Below are 22,814 nucleotides of genomic sequence, written 5' to 3' on the forward strand. Positions count from 1 at the left end.
GTCTGTGCATCGGTTTGCAAAGCCCTTTGGGATACCCCTGGAAAGGTGCTACATAAAAGTTTCCTGCACAGGGTAGAATAGCCTCAACACTCACAAACTGGATCTGCTGTCAGGCTTGCTGGATGCAGACCCTACGGTTCTCACTGGCTCTGCAGCCCCCAGACTGATGGATGCAGCTCAGGAAATCTAGTAGCCCCAAACAAGGACTCTCTACACCCCAGTTTGGACTCAGCAACTATGAGCAAGACTGCTACAAAGACCACTAAATAGCAGTCCTCTTATGCCACCTAAGCTGGCAAGCAGGTCTGTGACAGATGTCCACGCTGGGTGCCCATCGCCCCTGCAAGCCAGGTGCACAGGGCAGCTCTCTGGTGACACTGTTCCCATGCAACACAATTCACTTGAGCTGTTACTTGGAGATTGCAGGCTACCTCTGCCCTGCAAACAGGCATGAGTTCCTGCCTATTCCCCCCATCACTGCTTAAAATAGACCATCCTGTAGCTTCTGCTGTCTCTTGCCCTCCTGGGCTATCGGTCAGCACTGAGAAGGGGCTGTGCAAAGCCAGTGAGAACATCTCTGAGAATAGCAATGAGTGGGGGTGCTCTAGTGCTAAGGGGCTGGCTTGCTCTTAGGAAAGTTTCCTGTTTTTCTCTTTCAACAGCAATGATTTGGACTTACCCTGGTGTCAGGGGGGTCTACATTGCTCTTGGAAAGGCCCCTAAAGGGCAGTTTATTTCTGAAGGAGAAGAATGGGAGCTTTTCTCTAAAACTTCCCTCTGAATGCAGTGCAGCCTGGGCACACAGCAGCATAGGAACAGTGACATTATATGTGGCCATAGATCCAGTAACATAAAAAGGAGAGCAGGGCACCAGCCCTGGGCACTGATTTGGAGGGGGCATCAGAACAATAGTCCTTGGGATCAACAGGGGACATCAAGTCTCTAGGGCATGTAAGACTAACACCCCCAGCCTGCTCTCCTGTGCTCAGCGTCCCATTCCCCATCCTGCCCCCAACCCTGTTTCCAGAGGGGAAAATGCTTGCAATGCCTCTCCAGAGATTAACTGCAGTTTCCCCCTTCCCGTGCAGCGTGCATCACTGTGGTGGAGTCTGGGGGGCTCCTGCACCCTCTGCAGCATACGCTTAGCATGAGCCCACTGCTGCCTGGGATTCCTTGCCCGAGCTGGACAGAAACAGCAATGCTGGGTTTGGGTTTTTTTTTTCAAAGGTTCTTTATTTTACATAAAGTTCAGAAGTCGAGGGACATTCCTCATTGCCAAGGGTGGGCAGGAGATACAAAGAGAATCACGGCTCAACTCCTGACAACAGAATTTAACACAGATGTTTGTGTGAGAGCTTCCAGCTGGCAAGTGCCAGGACCAGGCACTGGTGTGCAAATCCTAACACTCACATCCTGGTGTAGTGTGCTTGCATGAGGCTCCCTGCAGCTGTGCCCTCAGAAGCTGCTAATGCCAGGCCTACTGCCAGGGCATGTGAAGTATGAGTGCCACATGTACAAAGTGTCGGTGCTGAGCCTCATGGGTTCCTGGAGGGGCTGTGGTCTACTGTGTCAGGGCCATGAGCAAGTTGTTAGCATATAGCATGGCCTTCATTCAGGGCACTGCTGCAGGAAGAGGAAGTGGAGCAAGCCACCTGCAAGCAACTAAACCCCTTGGGCTCATGCCTTTTGTCATGTCGGGATCCTTGCTGATGTTAGTCTGTCTGCTGGTGTCTTTCTTGCTGGTCTTTTTAGAAGTATCAGCCCTGCACACTTGGCTTGGGCCTGTGTATTTTTTTTCCAGGTGGGTCTGTTGGGCCTTTCTTGCCTATTGTGAGCTCTTGATAACAATGTGAGATAAGACATTAGTAAGAGCTGCTTGTCCCCGGCATAGTGTGTAGGCATAACCATGAAAACTGGGGAGTGTTGGGGTCACAAAACAACCAACTTACAAAGCATGCAGTCTTGTCCAGTTGAAAGCCCCTCCCTGCCTCCACTCCTTGTTTTTCCCACTTTTGTGCTATCACAATTGCACTAGTTCTTCAATTACCACCATCATGGAGGCAGGGCAGGGCTTGGCTTTCCAGTGTGAAAATACCATTGGGAATATATTCCTCGCTCCTCCCTCAGAGTGCCTTATGCACATGCCCACACCCACTTCTGCCCCACAACCTCATTATGCAGCACAAAAGGCACAAGCCCAGGTCCCCACACCCTTTGCCCCACAGCATGTCACCCTGAAAACAATGGCCTCTTAGTAGCAACATTCACAAGCAAGTATCATTTCTACTCCCAAAGCACAATTTCCTAGGCCTCGGTGAGGGAGGTCAGGACCATCCACCTTGGTCTGTAGATGGGGAACCAGCTCCAACCGCAACCCACTGGCACACCAGTGCAGGGTTGGGATCCTGGCTCCCATACCCAGACCCAGCAGTACCAATACTGTGGGCCGATTGATGAAAGGATATTGCCAGGGAGCCTTCGCTGCCCTGCTATTAGAGTGACCACAGCATTGTGACCAAAATAATCAATAACATACCCACACGTGGCAATTTGCGACACAGGCACCAGCCCCAGTGGAAGACCTCAACATGGTTCTTTAATTGTGAGACAGAGTGCTTCTGAACACCTGCCTTCAGCATTTACCTTGTACTGTACAGGGACACAGGGTGCATACACAGTGACACAAGTCATCAGCACTGGCCTCCTTGCACATATATACAAGATACAAGCAGGCCAAGTAAGCCGTTCCCTCTGCCCAGTCCCTGGGTATGAGCACTGTGCGCATGCACACACATACACATGCATACGCACACAGAGTCCAGAGGCCTATCCATGTGCTGGGAGACAAAGGCGTTGTGAAGTGGGGGGTCGGTCCATGGACGTGATTGTCTGGGGAAGAGCTGCAGGAGGGTCTGCCCCTCTTCCTCATGGCTCCAGATGGACATGCGCCACTTCAGAGGCTTGATCGTTGCTACTGGGTAATGTTAGAAAAGGGTTCAGCTTGCTCAAAGCACTCAGTCCATTAAGATGTGCCGTGCCAGACACAGCCCCCCACATCCCCACCAAGGCGTACACCTCTGAAGTGCATAAATGCACAATCCAGAGACCCCACACACTTCATAGAGACCCATACAACACTGATACCCACGTGTAGGCACTGTATAGACCAGGGGTGGACAAAATGGTGGATCCAGCCTGCGGCCAAACTCCATTTCCTGGCAGCCCTGACAGTGGTGGCCACTTCTGGCTGTTGCTGCCGGACCCAGCCTTGATGCTTGAGCACCCTGGCCCATCTTCCCTGCACCCACTGCCCAGGGCAGGACCTGCATGGGCAGGGCATGTGGCAGGGCGGCTGGGATGGCACCATGGTCAGAAGCAAGATGGGAGGGTGGGGCTGGGGAGTCCCTGGGATCTTGGGGTGGTAACAGCATGGGGCCGGGGCAGAGGCACAATCTGTTCCCTGCATGCCCCCCCCCATGAAATCCGCACTCGTCGCAAGGGTGTGGGGGCAGTGGATCACAGCTCTGCCCTGGCTCTAGCCCACGGTGTCACCACCCCAAGATCCTGGGGTCTCCCTGGCCCTGCCTGCCCATCTCACTGCCAGCCGTAGCCCCATCCCAGCCACCTGGCTGCATGCCCTGCCTATGTGGGTCCTGCCCCTGGTGGCTGGTGCATGGGCAGCAGGGCTGGGTCTGGCAGCAGCAGCCAGGAGCCGCCGCTGCCAGGGCTGCTGGAAAATGGAGTCCACCGTGGGCCATAATTTGTCCACCTCTGGTGTAGACCAACACACCACAGAGACTTGCATGCACACACTACATAGATGCACAGAGCAAAGAACAAACCACATAGTGCAGGAACCTGCACCCCATGGACACCTACACCCCCACACACCATGCAGACTCAAATGCCATGCAGCCCCATGTGCATGTGCTCTATAGATCCATGCACCACAAATACCCCCCCACCACACACACACGCACGCACGCACACACACACAATCCCAAGTGCCCTATAGATCTGTGCAGCTCCACCACAATTCAGCTCCAGATAAGGCCCACACCCAGTACTGCCCAAAGACCTCCTGCCCTGTCCAAGATGCAGTTGGGCACTGGCACCACCTTCCCCTTGCCTGGGGACAACAGGACCCATCTGTTACCAGTGCTGGCAGCACTTCCCCAATGCCACATACATACGATAAATCCAGCCAGCAAGCATGTGGCTGCAGAGAGCTACATCTCTGCCCCACAGCCTCCCCTGGGGTACCCACACTAATCCCTCAATGGACCAGAGCCTGTAACCACAAGCAGATTTTGGCAGTTGATATTTTAATGTAAGACCTACAGGCATGGCTTGAGTGGCACTGTCCCCTTCGCCTCTGGGTCCTGCTGCTCTCCTGGCATTCTGGGTCACCCTTCCCACTGCACTACTTCAGTTTTCACCACTGATGCAGTTGTTGGACTTCTTGCCATTAGTTAGCTGCAATAGTGAAAACATACTGGACAGTTTCTTTGGTTTAGGTCAGTTCACTGTGGTCCCCAACCCCATCTATTTCAGCCCCTGGAGCTGTGACCCCCCAAGCTGCAGCTACTGCAGGGTTTTGTGGCAGCAGCTCTGACCCTCACAGCCCCATATGTTTCCAAGACCTTTTATTTTTCTTCTTTCCTGACTTCTCAGAGATCCATCCCTTGGTTTTGCAGCCTCAGCCTGGCAGTGTTGTGCTGGAATTAGAGTCAGACCAGCCTTGTTTTACTGGCCAAGGATTGGGAAATGAAACCCCCTAGAACAGGTCAGCCTTATAAAGACTGCCAGTGGCCTCGCGTTGTACTAGCTGGGAATGTGGCAACACTGCTGGGACTGCTTGTGTTTTTAGTGGCCATCATCTTTAAATCAGGACTGTGAGGCTGGCCCCAAACTCTGCCCATAGACATGTACAAATACCTGGGAGAGTCTCAGAGGTTTGGAGCACAGGTGGTCAGCAGCTTTGATAACCAAGCCGCTCATTTAGGGCCTAAATCTTCGTTCAGGTTCCTGCTTTTAAAGCTTCTCACTGTGGAAAATTGGGCCAGCCTGTTCCGTGTCCCTGGTCATGGTGATATTTCTGCTTTCGAGAAGTTAGTTGCTATGGTGACTGCCTTTATATAAAAATACTTAAGGTAGAGGGACCATACAAAGACATGCAGAGAGGCCTAAGGAATCTACAGGAAACAAGCAGCAGCAACAAAACACGCTACCAGCTTGGTGTGACACCCAAGTCACTCACTGACCTCAGTGGTACCGGGGCCATGTTTCCACCATCCAGCTGACCTCAGAACAGCACAGCCCTCCTACAGATCCAGGGGAGAGCTGATGCTCTGCTCTGCTCCAGAGGGGGATTGCAACAAGTCCTGAGCAAACACCCCTCCCTCTCCCAAATCCAGCTGGGAAGCATTTGGAGCTACTCTAGGGCCAAGGGGCAACAAACTCCACCCCCAGCCCAACAGCTGTCTGCAGGAACAGGCTGTGGCGCCTGATGCCTTGCACTGCCCTGTCACCTGCCCCTGCCCATTGACAGGGCCCAGCAGCAGAGGCTGGTCTTTGCACAAGTCTGTGCATGAGAAGAAAGCCAAAGCAAGGCCAGGGGGTGGCCTGGTAGGCAGCGGGGGTTGGGGGCTGCCCCTGGGTAGGAGAGTTAAGGCTGGCAGTTTGTGTGGAGGACCCAGGCCCCTCCTTGGGATCCCATCCCCTCTCAGAGCATTTCTAACAGCTGGAAGGGAGGGCAGGGGGATTCATGCTAAACCAGCCTTGCCCATCGGACCAGCCTGGCGTCTCCTGCCTGCTGCCCAGGCTGCACCTTGGGGCTGGGCATTGCACTCCACTCCCCAGACCAAGGAAGGTCGCTTCCCAGGGGCCAGCTGTGGGGTGGGGGAGCCTGGTACTTTGCAAAGCAGCAGGGGACCAGCTCCGCCTCTACCAAAGGAGCCATGCAGTGGCAAGGAGCATCTGATCTCTTTGGTGGTTGGGGGTCTGGCTCAGACCCCAGCAGGTTGCAAAGCAGGGGCAGGCATATGCAAAGTTCCCAGAAGGGAAGGCCTCAAGTAGGCACGGGCAGCCTGATCTCTGGCTGTGGAACTACACCGGGAGGCTACAAGGTCTCCCAGAGGAAGGCAGGCTCCTTGCCCAGGCTGGGAGGGAGGGGAAAACGAACCCCTGACTGCTCTTCCCCACAACCTCCCATGCTGTTCCTTTAACCTCTTCCCCAAGCCCTCTTCTCTGCTAGCCCTGCAGTGGCTGCAGCAAGGCCCTGGGGGCAGCACTGACTAGGCACATGAAGATCTGTGCTTGCCTGAGCCAGGAGAGGGGAGCAGGGCTAGCTTTCCTGTCAGCCTCATCCCTCCCTACCCAGCACTCAGGCATGGGAGGGAGCAGGTATTTGAGCTCAGCAGAGCACAGGAGAAAAGGCTGGAATGGATTAGTCTCTTCCCAGGGCAGAGGCACTTACCCCTGGCAGCACTGCCCCCACTTCCAAGAGCCCAGAGGGGGCTCAGTACACTGCCCACATTACAGAGAGGTAAAGTGATTTGCCAGAGGCTAAACATGGAGCCTCTGCCCCTGACAGCTGTAGGACATAGAGCTGCCCACTGGGGAGTCAGTGCCTGCTTATGCCTCCCCCTGGTTTGCAGCCACCACAGCCAGTAGAAGAGCCACACTGCACAAACCCCAGCTTCCCACACCCCCCGCTTGCCACCACAGTGGCTACATTCATTGTGTTGCTTTGAATAGAAAACGTCCCTTGTAGTACTCCAGTCCCTGTGGGAGCAGCCTGCCACCCCTGCCAGGGACCAGCATGGGCACAGGCGCGAGACAGACAGAGGACCACATCTGGCTCGTACAAGAGACAGGTGACCACAGGCAGGTGAAGCTTCAAGTGGGTCAGGCCACACAGCCACTCCAACCCCATCCTCCTCCCGCCCCCAAGGTCTGCTTCATCTGCCACTAGTGTCCACACCGGCCCCCCTCAGCTCGCCGGGCACACAGGGCCCTCCCAAAGGGGCTGAACGGGTACATTCCTTCGTGAGAGTACAGCGAGGGGTGCAAGTCAGTGCCATGAGGGTGGAAGCTACATTCAGGCAGGGACGGGCAGCTGGTCCCTTGTTCAGGACAGAAAGCTCGAGACCAAGACGAGGAGAGCATGTGCATGGCTGGCCATGGCTGGGAGAGGGCTGAGCAGTGTTTATCCAGGCAGGGGTCCCCATGGGGCAAGGCCACGCGCCCACTCCCCGCTCACTTGCCGTGTGGGCAGCCTCGGGCACACTCCTCTGGTGCCCCGGGGCAACGGGGTGCAGTGGAAGACTTGCGCTGATCGTTGGCTTGTTTAATCGCATCACTGTTTTGGTGCCTGGTTTGTTTTGTAAGCTCTCCTGCCCCCTTCACGAGTGCGAGGCCAGGCAGGCAGAGCCGCTCGCTTGCTGCAGAGGTGGGCAGCTGCGCTAGGCCCCTCCTGACCTGGAACATAGAAGTGGGGTGTGCTTTAGTGCCAGCAGTGTGCAGATGGTGATGCAGATGAGTGAAGACACATGTGTGCGATGCCCCAGTGGTTTTAAAAGAGCCAGTATACGAGGCCGTCACCCCATGATGCTCACATTCCACTTGGTGGTTCTGAGTCTGCCCTTCCCAATCCAATGTGATTCAGGCCCTTGGAGCAGGGACCTATACCCCCAAGCCCAGGGTGGTGTCAGGGATCCTCCCTCCTCACCCCCATTTGTATTGGCTCAAAACACTGACCCAGAACTACAAGGCCTCCATATTTCCCCATATTGGTTTCAGTGCCCCTCTCTAGGCACAAAGCACCAACTGGTAGGCTGAGGACTCAGGTGTGAAATGAATCAGCATGGCCTGCACTGCTGCCCCATAGTGAGCATGGTGCAGGCCTCAGCCCTGCCTGTGTCTACACTGTTCCCTGTATTGTGCCGGGGGGGATGTCTCAGGCCTCTGTGCCCCTGCTGTGCTAGGAGCCCAACTGCAACAGGGTAAATGACCCCCTGGAAGCTCATGCCCAACACATGGGGCTGATCCAAGGAGTCTCTCATGTGCCGCTGGAGCTGTCTCCTGGGATCTGGCCACAGAGCCCAAACTACCAGGCTTAGGTTGCAGGGGCCAGCGAGTGCATGCACGGCAGGAAGCAAGCTGAAATATGGGGACTTTATTATTTGGGGTGATGCAATAACTGGTGCCAAGGTCAGTCAGCACAGTCACGCCAGTCTGGTGCCTCCAGGACAGGCCAAGGGACCCCTAAGTGCCTAGTAACCTGAACAACAGTAGCCATCAGGAGGTCTCCTCGCACCTGGACTAGCACAGGACTTTGGGTTAGGGACCCTGCTTCACCCCCACCTCTGACTCCAGGGCACCCCCTTAAAGGAGCTGATGGGATATGGGGCTCTGGCCTTAGCAGCAAGCTGGCTCTTTTACACATCCTGAGGATGGAGAGCAAGGTGGGTGCAGGGGCCAGAGATGGGTGCAGCACACAGGGGACACACATAGGCAGGGAGAGACTTATGACCATGACACACAGGAAATGGGTGGGAGGATCACCGCTGCGTGTGAGGGGAGGACCCAACTTCTGCTGCCAGGGCAGCCCACAAAGCAGGCAGCTCCGCTTGTGAACAGGCCTGGTGGAGCCTCACTGCCCCCAGGAAGCCTGTGCAGAGGAGACTGCAACTCCAACCCCTCCAGTGAGCGCCCAGGCCAGCTACCCAGGGCCCGTATTTCAGGTGAACTCATGGCCAGCTACTCGTGGGTGCATCGTGCCCATGTCAACACCCCAGCACAGCTGGGATCGGAGTGAGGTCCTTGAAGAAGGCAGCATTCGGGGGCCTTGACTAGGGACTGGAGGGATCAGTGTCCTGACCCCTTGAGACTGACCCTACTGCTGCCTGTCTCTCAGGCATGGTCCAGCCTGCTCTTTCCTTGCCTTAACCCAGGGGTGCTCAAATCCCCCACTCACAGGACCAGGGCAGTGGGCACGATCTAACATGCATGGGGCTGGCGTCCCAATCCAGTGCACATAAGGTCAGGGCAGGCCTGATCCAACACGTGCGGAGCCAGAAGTGGGCCAGAAAACCCAATCCAGAATGTGTGGGGCCAGGGCCCGATCCTGCACACAGGTTCAAGGCATGGGCACTCAAGGGTAGGGCCCAGTCTGGTGTGCACTGGACCCAGCCCACAGACCAATGCTACACCACTCCTCCAGCCTGCAGGGCCAAGAAGTTGGGCACCACTGCCTTAAGCCTGTGCTCTGAAGGCACCAAGCAGGTGGAGGGGATCTGCCTGTCAGGACACCTGGGAGAGCCCTGAAATATCTGTTCAAGCCTAAGGGAGGGGGCAGGCAGCAGGGGGCAATGCCTCGAGGCTGGTGCTATAGCTGAGGTGGATCGATGGGGTCACTGGTAGCAGCCTGTGCCATGCATGACCCTGCCAAGGTGCCTCAAGGCTGGCCAGGAACAGCTTCCAGCAAGGATCTGGCAGCAGAGTCTGGGCCAGCAGTGATGATGAGGAAGATGGTGACAGCAGCGGTGGGATGAGATGTGATGTGATGGGTGGGGTAGCAGTGGGTGGCAAATGGATGAGAGGTAGCTACACCACCCCCTGCTGAGCCGGGTTGTACCTTCCTCTCCGGATGTTCCTTTGGGAGGCGAGGAAAGAACAGGAGGAAGGGAGAGGGGGGAGGAGAGAAAAAGAGAAAGAAGGATGAGGGGGTTAGTGATTGCCTCTAGGGCCAGCCCAGCTGCTCTTGCCCTAGCTTGGTCCAACATCCCTGGGGATGCTAGGCATCACTGTATGGGCAGCACTGCCCTCCATGGCTAATGCCCCTCTCCCACCATAAACAGGGTATGGATGACCCCACTGCCATTACTAGGCAGGGCCACTGGGCACCTTGGGACCCAGACTTGGGCAAGGAGCAGCAAACCAGCTTGGCCCTGAGTGCTAATGAAAGATTCCCTCTATGGACAGCTGGTCCCAGGTGAGGCCAAGGAACTGGCTCCAGGTCAGTGGGTCCAGCAGCAGAAATCTCCACCAAGTCCAGGGGGCCTGCTCACGGGCCACGCAGCTTTGGTGTGGCCTTTGCCAGGCTGGGAGCAATAGGTATCACCCATTCTGGATGGGCTCACAGGTACCAGCTGGACCCTGAAGGCCAGGCAGTAGGCACCCCTGTGGAAAGGAGCAACAGCCTTTACTCAGGGCAGGAGGTGCCTTGCTGAAGCCACTCTCCAAGGACACAGCTCACTTGCCCGGGCTCAAGTGCCTTTCCGTGGGTCCTGGGCACCTTCTTAAATTCCATGCTAGCCCAGCCCTGTGCAACTAGCCAGGTGCCCCGGGCTGGCAGGAGGCAGAGATCAGAGTTATACTGGCTCACCTGGTCCCAACATTGCAAGTCAGGCAAGAAAGGGAGAGTTTGGACAAAGCCCAGCCCTGGGGGGAACATCTGCCTCCTGTCACTAGCTGCAGAGCCTCAGCGCACAGGCCCCAAAAGCAGCAGGGCTGAAACAACTGGCCACATGCAGCATGACATGCAGCAAGCAAGGGGCAGCTGAATACCAGTGACAACTGGAGGGAGAGGCTATAGCTGCCACCAGGCAGGGCACAGGGGACCAGCAAGCCCTGCAGGCCCAGCCAGGGGACAGGAGTACCCCAGGGAGGCTTTGTAGCTGGTTCTCATGACCCGGCTAGAAAGAGCCAATCAACCAGAGCTGGCTGGAGTGAGAGCTCACTCCATGGGCTCCTACTTGCAAAAGGCCTCAGGACCCTTGGCCCAAAGCACCCTGGCATTTAGTCCTGCCAGGTCTCGTGGCCTGTTGCAGACACCCGGCACATGCGAGTAAGGGCACAGGCCCACATTCCCCTCCACACAGGAGGGCATTTTTTTGGGCATGCCAAGCAATATGTGCAGTCGCCACACAGCAGGGCTCACCCCATACACATAACCCCTTGCATGCAGCCCCCAACAGCTTCCCACTTCAGTCCCCACAAGACAGCTCTGGACTCCCCTGGAAATCCCACAGGCTGACAACATGTCCCAGAATCTCCCTGCCCCCATCAAGATATTTCTTCATCTCTTCCCTCCAGCAGCCTGGCTGGAGTCATGCACTTTGCCCTCCAGCCTCCTCTCCTCCCCTGCATGTTCAGGTCAGGTCTCAGCCTCTGGTTGACCCAGGACTGACCAAGGGGTGGGGCTGCTTAAACATCACCCCCTGCCCACAGCTGACCGCTACTGGCCTCTTAGCAATGGATCTGGGCACCCCAGAGTCTGCTGAGAGTCTCAAAGCCATGCAAAGGTTCCCATTGTCTAGGAAATGCTCCCTCTTGGGGTTGCCTGTGCCTGCAGCGGCTGGCAACATGGTACAGTAACACTCCTGAGCTGGAGGGGAGAAGGCAATCAGGAAGAGAGAGGCATGCAGTGTTTACTTACTTAAATCCCCAGCCAGTCCCCCCTAGGACAATGGCAGCCACCAGCACAGCCCCAGCAATGGAGCCAATAATGATATTGGTGCCACTGGGACCTGTGACAAAGGGGACAGGGAGGGGAGCACAGGGACATGTCAGTCATGGAACACAGACATCCACCTACCAGCAGTGCTTAGTGAGGGCACCAAGGCAGACCAAGTACCTACAGCCTCCCCACACAGTGCCTTTATTGCAGTCTCCTGGCCCCCTCCCCAGAGACATGCTGGGCACTGGGTTTGGGCCTGGCTTGGCTCTAGGAAGAGAAGTCATGTGGTGTCTGCTACAGGGGAGCCCACCCGCCAGCACCACTCTAGTGGAAGCCAGCCCAGCCCTTAAGGGGCTTCTCTGAGCTCCCACAGCTCCCACGAGCTCCGACTGTGAGGCAAGGGAGTGGCAGGGCCTCACCCAGACCCCCGGGCTCAGCACACACCCCGACAGACTCCTGCCACCCCATGTGCTGTCAAGGCACCACAGTCCTTAGGCCACGTATCAGCATACCCTGGAGAGGACCTGAGCAGAGACCATTGCTTTTCTGGGGCCTGCAGCTGGCAGTGCCATGGGGGGATTCCCAGGCAGAAGAAAGCTGTTGGCTGGGAGAGTCAAGAAAGGGGTGGGGGTGTGTAAGCAAGGCTGTGCAACTTGTTGGAGGGGTCAGGTCCCACATGGAGGAGTATGACTAGTGCAGTTCCCAGGTAGATGCCCCTGAGTAGGGTCCCAGAGGGGAGAGTACAGGGGTAGGGGTGGGGCTCCCCAGTGATGAGGCTCCTTGTGTCAGGTATCCCATGTGTCAGAAGAGGGAGTGGTTTCTCTCAGGATGCTTGAGGCCATGCCTCTGGGTAGGGCATGGCATCTGCAAGGGGCTCACAGCCATTGCTAACTGCCCCAGGGACCTCCTGGCAAAGGAGTACCCCTCCTCTCCCCAACTCCTACTGGCTCATACGGACCCTTGTACTTCTCCATTTCGCCTGTGGGCTTGGGTTCCGGGATGGGGTTGTAGACACTGCAGTCCTTGCCCGTCCAGTCAGCATGGCAGATGCATTTGCCCTCATTACTGCAGACCTGTGGCAGGAGAATGGGAGGCGGGTGAGTGCCATGGGGCAGTGAGCCCAACCCTGAGCCAGGGCAGCACGGCTTCAGGTACTAAGCTCTCCACAGCTGTGGAGCACCTGGGCCATGAGGGACCACGGAATTGGCTCCACCACCCCAGCAAAGAGCACACACTCTCCTGGGTCAAAGCTGTACAGCGAGACCTGGCCAGAGCAGCAACAGCCATGGCCTCATCCATGTAGACTCTGCAGTGTCCCATGGCAAAACACACCTTAAACTCCCATTCCCCATCCACCACCATGGGGGCAGCCAGAAATAGGTGCAACAGAAACAAGGTATTCATAGCTTTTGAGCAGTTCCCACCCACCCCACTGACCTAGCCTGAGAGCATCCCCACCAGGCAGGATGGTATATTGGCCTTGACACCTGGGGAAGCAGGGATGGGCAGTCCCCAAGCTGGGGAGGAGTATGTGAATGCACTCCCATGCTGTGCGAATTAGGAAGAACCCCTCCCTGCATTCTGCTGCAGCCGCAGCAAGGACTCACCCCATGATCAAAGCAGATCTTCCCATCCCAGCTGCCCGGGCAGGAGCTGAAGTCAAAGGCTGACACTGGAAGGCATTTATGGTCAAGACACAACATGCTGGGGCCGCAGGGTGTGCCGTCCTCCACATAGCTCATGTCAGAGCCGTCCACCAGCTGAACGTGCCCACCCCTGGATATTGACAATGAGGAAAGGGAGTAGATGAATCAAAGAAAGAAAGCGTTCACAGGACAAGGCAGATGGAGGAACAGAAGCAGCTGTCACCGCTCATTCCATGGGGCCCCCAAGGTTGCTCCTGTGGTGGAGGCTCAGTAGTAACAGCCTGGGGCCTCATCTTTGCCAAGGGAGACTCCTTGCTGGCAGTGTGGTGAAGCTCCCCTGGCTCAGGGGTTCTCCTCTGTGGATCAGAGCATCTGTTGCACAACTTGGCTCTGATGTGCTGGAGAGATGCTGCCACCCACAACAGTGCATGACTTGCTGCAGCATGGTGCGGTCACCAGCAAAGCCAGCACCTGGCATGACTTCCTACACAAAAGTGAACAGGGCCAGGGTCCAGAACTCTCCCTGGCTGCACCCCTGAGGGAAAAAAGGGGGGTAGGCCAGCTGGAAGAGGGCTGCTCTTCTAATGAAGGCAGGCAGGCAGGGCAAGCTGCCTGGCCTAGGACTCAGACCAATGCCAGAAATTGTGGAGGGAGTTTGGAATAGGGAGCATTATATTCTGCACATCTGGACTCCCCCACACTGTTTATAAACATTTTTGACTGAGAGGTTTCTCTGCTAAGTCAGTGGCCCTTGGGTCTGATCACAACAGACTGGTGCTCATCCAGGAGATGGTGACTGGGCCAGGCTGTGATTCCCAGTGCCTTGTAGGGAAACATCAGGCCCCAGGGCCAGGCTACAGTGGTAGCTGCTCCTTCGGTCAGCTGCTCCACTAGCTGCCTCCTGGAATGTGCTGCCTTTGGTGTGTCCCAACCACGCTCCCAGGGCCACTCACTGCCACCCAGTGTTCAGTATTTCCCAGGAGTCCCTGCTCCCAGACAGTGCTGGCAGCTCTGGGATAGGCTGTCCCGGAGCCCCAGCCTGCCCTGGGGTGACGGTGTGAATTAAGACTTCATAGGACTATGAGCTGGGAAGAGTGATGGAGACAGCCCCACCATGGCTGGACCAGCAGAAGGGGTTCACTACTGAGACCACCCACCTGCCTGGCCAAGAGATGTTTGGTGAGTGATTCCCCACTCCCTGGCCTCAGCCCCACTCTTCAACAAGGTCCCTCCTTGACCTGGTGAGCTCTCCAAGACCAGGAGAGCAGGCTGAGACTCCCAGCTCAGCCACGCACTGAGTAGGCTCAAGAGCTAACCCAGACCTCCTCCACTGACCCCAGAGTGAGAAGAACTTGGCGTGGCCCAGCTGCTGAGTACCCCTTGCCCAACACACCTGCAGTCGATGTATCTGTTCTGGTGGTAGAAGGTCATGGTGGTAATATCCCCACTGAGCTCGCCCAGGCGGGGTGTGCCCGTGATGTTGGCGCATAGAAGGTATCCGCACAGAACGTCCCTGTGAGGCGGAGACAAAGCACAGCATCTGACCTGCCTGTGGCTGGGAACCCCGTCACTGCCCATATGTGCAGGCCCGGGAGGGGTAGGGGCTGACACACAGCCAAGCTACCAAGATCACTGTCCCCAGCCATGCAACCACACCTTGGCCATGCCCTGCTCCCCAGGGCAGGAGCTGGCACTCCAACATCCAGGGGGCTGGGTTTAGTTGCACAGAGAGGGAACAGCAAAGGGGGCAGCACTGCCCACTGACCCAAAGGGAGAAGTGGCAACTACTAGGCAGAGGACTTGAGGAAGGGGGTGGAGGTGGCTGGGCAGAGAGGAGATGGGGGATGGCTGCAGTAGGATCCCCTGGCAGGGGTGAAAGTTGCAGGGGTGCTGGGGCTGCTTGCAGCGCTGCTGCTGACATGGACAGGGATGCTACAGTGCCTGCCCTACTGATCAGCACACCCTAGGAGGGGCAGCCTCTGCTCCAGCACATGTGGCTCACTTACTGCTTGTTGCACTGCATCCAACCCTGGCCACTGCGCCCACAGTTCCCCCTCTCAGTCCCTTCCACATTCAGCTTCTCGTAGCAAAACCTGTCAGCTGCAGCTGGGAGCAGAAGAGAGCAGGCATCACTCCTAAGCCTGGCTGCTGCCCACATCCCAGCTGCAAAGGATCCTGGCAAGGGGGAAGCCACAGCTGGGCAGCAGGTGGCACTGGTGCAAAGCGAGTGTGTCCTGGCACATCTCACTGGGGCACCTCCCCAGCAGTTCACAAGCCCAGAAGCACATGGGAGGTATGTGTCAGGTTAGCATGGGATAGGCGTGTAGGGGGCTCTTCCCATCAGGCAAGCACTGCCATAATCTATGCACAGGGCAGATGGTGCTAGCCCTTATGATGGGGACACTGAGGCACTGAGAGGCAGGCGCCTTGTCTCAGGTCAATGACAGAGCCAGGATACAAGCTGGCTCCTGGGAGTGCTCTGGGCTCCTTCCCCTGGGCCATGGGTGACAGCCTACCGCATGGTACAGACCACGCACGCCAGTCACATGGACAGCAGCAAACAGACCGCTCCTTGTGTCTGCAATCACTGGATTTGCTGAGGGGAGAAATGAGAGAAGCAAGGTGGTTTGGGTGGTAGCTTTTTCTGGACCAGCTGTACAGTTGGGAGTGATATTAGACAAACCTTTGGGCTTCCTCAGGGCTGGGTCTTCCTCAGTTGTCCAATAAAAGCTATCAGCAGCCCACCCCACCCAACTTCTTGCATACTTCCTGGACCATGACAGCAACAACACTGCAGCCCTTTATACCATAACTGGGATGAAGTGAAGGAGCCCCTATAGCAGAGCTTGGTCCAAAAGCTAAGGCAGCCAGAGATGCTGCTTTCACAACAAATCCAATTCCTCATGCAGAAACCTGCTCTTCCAACAAGGGGTGGGGGATGGTAAAACAGCAAGAGCAGCTGGAGACAACCCCTAGTGCCAAGTGAGATGAACACAATGCAAATGGCTGGTCCAGAACTCAAAGGGGCACAGGCAGGCAGGCCAGTCCTGGCTCGTTCAACAAGCCCAGAGGTGTCAGCTGAGAGATTCCACTGGAGTGACACCGGTATCAGCCTCAGTGGGAAAGAGAACCAGACCCATAAGCTGATGGCCTGGCCTGCTGATTTTACATAGCCAGACCCTCACCCTCACTTATATACCAGGGGACAGTAATGTGGCCAGGTTCTCTGCTGCCCTCTCCTCTGTGCTATTGCTTGCATGATCACGAGTGCAGGGCACTTGTTCCACTGGGGGGTATGCTGGCCCTCCTCTGCACTGGAGCAAGCACCTGCACAAGTGGGGAAAGCAATGGGATCCAGGATGTGTGGTCCAGCAAAGCCCCTCAGGCCATGGGCCCCCATGGCTCCAGGGAAGGTGCCACCACGTGATTGCCAAGGAGCTGGAGCATCACTGGAACCAGATGGGTTTTTACATGGTTTTGCTTGAGAATAACATGGAAAGACTAGGCCCAATTCTGACCTCGCCAACAGGAGCCTGGCTGGGGGGGACTCTGCTGGAGACAGGCCTGCATCCACCATGCAGAGAGAAGGGCAGGCAGAGATGGACAGAGGCACAGAGGGGGAGAGCTGTCCATCTGTTCATTGACTCAGCACTGGAGGTCTCTCCTATGATTAACTTCTGTGGGAGGTAGGAAACAGTGATCCTGGCCCAGGCAGGAGCCATGGATCTCAGGCTGTGTATCACAGATGGATCTGCACCCACACACCTGCTCTCAGGGCGCACCTGCTGCCTCAGTGGCAGGGACCAGTTTATGTGGCCTCTATTGGCTCTGGGTTCCTCCAGGACCCACCCTCCAGTGCTCTTCTGCCCTTCCTTGCCCCACTGCTGTCCTGAGCTGCCCCCAGCCAGCTCTGTGCTACACTCCCAGCTCAAGGCATGCTCACAGGCCAGGAAGGTCAAGAAGCACTTACCGCGTCCCCACAGTGCATTGCACTGCCTGTCCCGGGTTTTACACCTGCCGCCATAGCACCGGCCCTGAAGAGCAGAGAGGCCCAGGTTTCATAAAGAGGCACATGCAGGAGTCTGTGTGCTCACAAGCGCAGCTCACAACATGTGATGGGGACCACAGTGATACTGCGTGAGGCCATCAGTGCCTTCTTGCCCGTGTATACTGGGGACAGGCATCTATCTGGGCTGCACAGGGGACTGACTCCAAATGTGCAGTTGATGGAGAACGTGTACATGAGTGCAAGTAGTACAAACCTGAGTGTGTAACTCATCCCTCAGAAGGAGTGTGCATGCTTCTGAGTGAACCTAAGCATGTAAGTCAGCCCCTTGCAGAAAGCATATCCACACCTGCAAGCCTGTGAGAATGAGTCAGTTCCACAAGGGAGCATATATACATGCTCGCAGACCTGACTGTGAGGCCCAGCCCCTCATGGCAAGTTGAAATGTCTAAGTCAGCCCTGTGGGGATCATGCATGCATGCAACCCATGTGTGAATCAGCCCCCAGGAGCACATGTGCCCATACTGTGCAAGGACAGCCCTCACCTGCTCATTCTCACACAAGTAGCCATCCAGCTTATGAAGATTGGGTGGGCACTGCACAGAGAGAGAGAGAGAGAGAGAGAGAGAGAGAGAGAGAATGGGACTGTAGACAGGACTTGCCTCCACACAGCTCAGCTACTACAACCGTCCTAGTTTACAGCCCCAGTTACCTGAGTCCAGGGACTGCCCTCGAGTGCCACTGGTCCTCCTCTATCCTAACCTGAAGCCCCCACAGTCTTAGTCCTGCTCAGCCCTGCCTGGCTCATCTCCTCCAGTCCCCCAGATTGCAGTGCCCTGGCATCCACCAGCAGCACAAACACAGGGGGCTAAGGGTGTGGAATGAATTCCTGTACAGTATGTGTTCATAATACTTCCATTCCCCAGGAGCCCAGTGAGCACCGCCAAGCTGTCAGCTCCCAGTGAGTACCACCAAGCTGTCAGCTCCTCTGGGCCCCTCCCCAGCTCCAACTCTTTCCCAAGCTCCTCTCACCTGGCTGGAGTCCCCAGTGCAGGTCTCCGCAATGTCGCACTCATTCACAGCCTCTCGGCAGGGCACACCCCGTGGCTCGTACTAAAAGGGACAGGAAGGAGCAACATGACACTTTGCAGAGGGGCAGGAAGGGGGCCCAGGGCCGCAGTGATGCTAATGCTCCTGCATGTCAGGGGCTCTAACAGAGTTGGGGGATGGGGGTTCAGCCATCCTCCCTCTCCGGTTGGTTGGGGGCCATTATTGCAGCGTGACCTCTGAGCTGGGGCATGCCGGGGTGGAAGATGCATATACACAGAGACTCTCAGGCCACATGCTATCCAGTGCTGCTTCTGACTGTGCACTTCAGGGTGCTGTCCAAGAGCTGACCTCCCCCATGCCAGAGGGGTTAGAGCAGGAAGGAGCCAACCTTTTAGTCAGATGTGCTGGCAGGTCAGCCCTGCGCCCTCCCTGAGTGCCACTCCAATCCCCTTCCTCTGCCTCATCTGTTGCTCAGCTTTCTGCTCCTTGCCTGTGCTCACTGCCTGATTTACTGCTCTACCTGCTCCTCCCGGTCCTGTCTGCCACTGTGTTCCCTACTCCCATCCCAATGTGCTGTATGACTCACATACTGGCTGCCCATGCCACATGTTGGCCACCCCTGCATTAGAGTATTACAAGGATCACCCCCAGTACAAGAAGAGGCAGGTGGGCTGGCTCCGTCCCTTGTCCTCCAGCCTGGGTTCAGCAATGCACTGAGCGATCTTCTCCACTTGAGGAAGCCCCTGGGGGTGAGGGGGAGGCGGAAGGGACTGGGTCTGTTTTTTACAGACATGGCAAATATCCTGGCGCATGAATAATTCACTCATATTCCAGCCTGCCCACTCACAGGCACTGCCCTCCTCTAGTACCTGCAGCCTGCACTACCCTCTACCAGATAAGGGCAGGGCCTGATCCCCACCTTGTCCCCCACCCACCATCTCTCACCTTGCAGCCTCTGCAGCAGAGCCCGTCACTGCACATGGCATCATGGGTCAGGGTGCACTTCTTGCAGCAGCTGCCCCCGCCCTTCGCACATTCCTGCCCAGGATAGAAGCCAACACACATGTCAGGACACCCAGGCCAAGGGTCTCTGGCTCCAACATGGGACAGGGGCAGGACAGGATAGTTCCTACCTACAGGCTAGACTGGGGGAAGAAGTCTCACCTCTAAGCAACCATGGATGCCTTCAACCCTAGCATTCGCCCAACAACCCCCACCCTCCGCAAGTGGCAAGAAACTTGCCCTGGCTTCCGAATTAGAGAATGAGACAGCTGCAGGAGCAAGAGCAACCTGAGATGGACACCTGCAGATGCTCTGAGTGTGTATCTGTTTCCTGTGCAGCTGTGGGGTGGCCTTCAGGCACAGGGACATGGCTAAGGCCCTGGGGCCCCAAGGCCTCCGCTCCATCTCCCCAGCACCACAGCCATCACTTATCTAGTTTGGGATGGGGCAGGTGCCAGCTTCAGGCCAGGCCCCTGCCTGCCCACCCCACAACCTGCTGGCAGTGCCCCTGCTGGTCTTCCACGGGGGAGAAAGTGGCGGGGACTAGAAATAGCTCCAACTCTCCCTCCCCCTTCTATCATGCTGCTTCCTTAAAGGGTTTTTTGCCTTCATCTGAAGAAACATTTCCACTTTCAACACAAAAGGAATCCACTTGCAACACAAATTCATCCAGTGACAACATCGACCAAAAAATAAATACCAGAAAATCCAAAAAACACCTCAGATTGGACACCTAACAGTGGATGAAATTCAAATCTTGATCGCTACATTGACTGCTTCAGAGAAAGAATGAACAATGAAATGCTCAACAACAAACACCACTATATCAACCTCTCCCTCTCAGAAAGAAGGGCCACAGAATCTCTAAGATTCAACCACCAAATAGTAACAAAACCAGCAGACCAAGGGGGAGTTATAGTTATCCTTAACCGTGAAGACTACATAAAAGAAGCCAACAGACAACTCTCTGACACTATCTACTATACAAAACTAAAGAAAGCTCTCACTCCCCTTTTCTCCTCACAACTCAAAACCACCATCACTTCATTTCCATCGGAACTACAAGAAAAACTTGAGACCATGACCCCTCCACTACCCAATCCAGGGGCTTTTTCTCTGCTCCCTAAAATCCACAAACAAGAAAACCCCAGCAGCATGAACGACGCGTGCCTCAAGTAGCTGGGGGGGCACGGCGGTGCTGGCGGTGGCAGGAGCACAGTGGCACGAAGTGGGGAGCTCTTGTAGACGCCGCCAGCGCTGTCAGCAGCAGGGAGTGGTGGTCAGCACTGACCAGGGGTTAGCGACCACCCACAGATGCTGTTGACAGCAGCCAGTGGCGATCGCTGACCGACTGCTGATGCCACTGGCAGTAGCAGGGGTGGGGGGGGGTGGCAAGCAGCAACTGCCCACAGGCACATAGAGGGTGCACCGCCACACTCAGGGGGTGCACATGCACCTGCGTGCACCCCCTACATGTCGCCAATGCCCAACAGACGTTGGCAACATGGCTTGGGGTGCCCACCTGGCCTGGGGTCTGCCCAGTGTATGAGGCACAGGTGGGGATCACTACCGTGTCCCCTACATCTCTGCACCAAAGGACAGTGACAGCGTCTTCACGGGGAGAACCTAGGAGTCCTGGTCCTCAACCAAACCCCCCTGAAGTTATTTCCATTTCAAACCATGTAACCCTAACGGAAGAAATGTCAGTTTTCATCAAATCCATTTTAAAACTGCTCGTCACCCAAAGACCAAGTTTTATCCAAGACACAACTGACTTCCTGCAAAAACGCAAAACACAGACCACCTTCCCAGCAATACCCTCTGAGCTGGCATGGATGTCACTAGCATATACATCAACATCCCACACCAAGATGTCATCCAAGCCTGAAATACATATCTATAAGAACAAGATTACAACTCAGAGCAGAGACCTCAGGATATCGCTGAACTCATGTACTTCATCCTCACACACAACAACTTCAGTTTCAACAACCAACACTTCAGCCAGACCATGGGCACAGCTATGGGCACTAAAACAGACCCATAATATGCCAATCTTTTTATGGCACACCTAGAAGACTTCGTCAAGAAATGCACTATCAAACCCTTACTATACCTGAGATACATAGTTTCATAGTTGGTAGGGTGGGAAGGGACCTGAGCAGATCATCAAGTCCGACCCCCTGCCGTGGGCAGGAAAGAGTACTGGTGTCAAATGACCCCAGCAAGGTGTTCATCCAGCCTCCTTTTAAAGACCCCTAGGGTAGGAGCCACCACCACTTCTCTTGGAAGTTGGTTCCAGATCCTAGCTGCCCTGACAGGAAAGTAGTGCCTCCTGATGCCTAGTCTGAATCTACCCTCTGCCAGCTTGTGACCATTATTTTTAGTCACTCCTGGTAGCGCTCGGGGGAACAGGGACTCCCCCAGTGCCTGCTGGTCCCCCCCGGTAAGTTTATAGATGGCCACTAGATCCCCCCTCAGCCTTGTCTTGTGGAGGCTGAACAGGTTCAGGTCCCATAGCCTCTCCTTGTAGGGCCTGCCCTGCTGCCCCCTGATCATGCGAGTGGCCCTCCTCTGGACCCTCTCCATGTTGTCCACAACCCTCCTGAATTGCGGCGCCCAGAACTGGACGCAGTACTCCAGCTGCGGCCTGACCAGTGTCACATAGAGGGGGAGGATCACCTCCTTGGACCTCCTCAAGATGTATCTGTGGATACATGACAAGGTGCGGTTAGCTTTACTGACTGTGTCCTCACACTGCTGGCCCGTGTTCATCTTGGCATCAATAGTGACTCCAAGATCCTTTCCTGCCTCTGCACTGACAAGAAGGGAGTTTCCCCAGCCTGTAGGTATGGTGCCGGTTGTTCCTCCCCAGGTGCAGCACCTTACACTTGTCAGTGTTGAATCCCATCCTGTTCCCATCCACCCACCCCTGTAACTTGTCCTGATCTAGTTGTACCCTGTCCCTCCCTTTTAGCATTCCCACCTCTCCCCACATCTTAGTGTCGATCACAAATTTGAACAAGGTGCTTTTCACCCCCTTGTCCAAGTTGCTGATGAAGATGTTGAACAGTGCAGGCCTGAGGACTGAGCCCTGGGGGACCCCACTGCCCACATCCCTCCAGGTCAAAAATGACCCACCCACCACCACTCTCTAGGTGCGGCCCTCTAGCCAATTTGTGACCCATCTGACTGTGTAGGCATCAATGCCACAGCTGCCTCATTTTTTAATGAGAATGGGGTGAGAGAGAGTGTCAAAGGCCTTCCTAAAGTCCAGAAAGACTACATCCACTGCTACCCCTGCATCTAAGGATTTTGTGACCTGGTTGTAAAATGCCATCAGGTTGGTCTGACAGGACCTGCCCCTAATGAACCCGTGTTGGTTGCCCCTAAGCATAACCTCCCCTGCTTGCCCCTCGCAGATGTGCACCTGGATAATTTTCTCAAAGAGCTTCCCCAGGACCAAGGTAAGACTAACAGGCTTATTATTTCCTGGGTCCTCCTTCCTCCCTTATTTGAAAATGGGGACCACATTGGCCCTTTCCCAGTCCTCTGGCACCTGGCCAGAGCACCACGAGTGCTCGTAAAGCTGTGCCAGGGGTCCCGCAATGACCCCTGCCAATTCCCTCAGCACCCTGGGGTGGAG

At 55.9% G+C, this 22,814-nt stretch overlaps 1 protein-coding gene across 6 annotated transcripts in view; it reads right to left on the reverse strand.

Moving 5' to 3' along the window:
- Positions 1-1,217: 1,217 nt before the first annotated feature.
- The window catches only part of ADAM11 (ADAM metallopeptidase domain 11), a 72,523-nt gene continuing 50,926 nt past the window's right edge, over positions 1,218-22,814 (reverse strand). For 3 of the 6 annotated variants that reach the window (XM_090044339.1, XM_090044336.1, XM_090044341.1), the window contains 10 exons: positions 19,112-19,204; positions 18,149-18,229; positions 17,662-17,712; positions 17,081-17,144; positions 15,117-15,216; positions 14,504-14,623; positions 13,072-13,240; positions 12,423-12,537; positions 11,444-11,534; positions 8,165-9,658 (listed from right to left, as the gene is read on the reverse strand). In XM_090044339.1, coding sequence (XP_089900465.1) covers positions 9,610-9,658; positions 11,444-11,534; positions 12,423-12,537; positions 13,072-13,240; positions 14,504-14,623; positions 15,117-15,216; positions 17,081-17,144; positions 17,662-17,712; positions 18,149-18,229; positions 19,112-19,204 — 933 coding nt within the window. In that variant the 3' untranslated portion in view covers positions 8,165-9,609. Of the gene's footprint in view, positions 2,975-3,979; positions 7,483-8,164; positions 9,659-11,443; positions 11,535-12,422; positions 12,538-13,071; positions 13,241-14,503; positions 14,624-15,116; positions 15,217-17,080; positions 17,145-17,661; positions 17,713-18,148; positions 18,230-19,111; positions 19,205-22,814 lie in introns of those variants that run through there. The other 3 variants (XR_016441953.1, XM_090044337.1, XM_090044338.1) reach the window with 3 other exon arrangements.

This window comes from Crocodylus siamensis, chromosome 4 (genome assembly GCF_052110815.1).
Source record: "Crocodylus siamensis isolate JL-2025a chromosome 4, ASM5211081v1, whole genome shotgun sequence".
NCBI classification, from domain to species: Eukaryota; Metazoa; Chordata; order Crocodylia; family Crocodylidae; genus Crocodylus; species Crocodylus siamensis.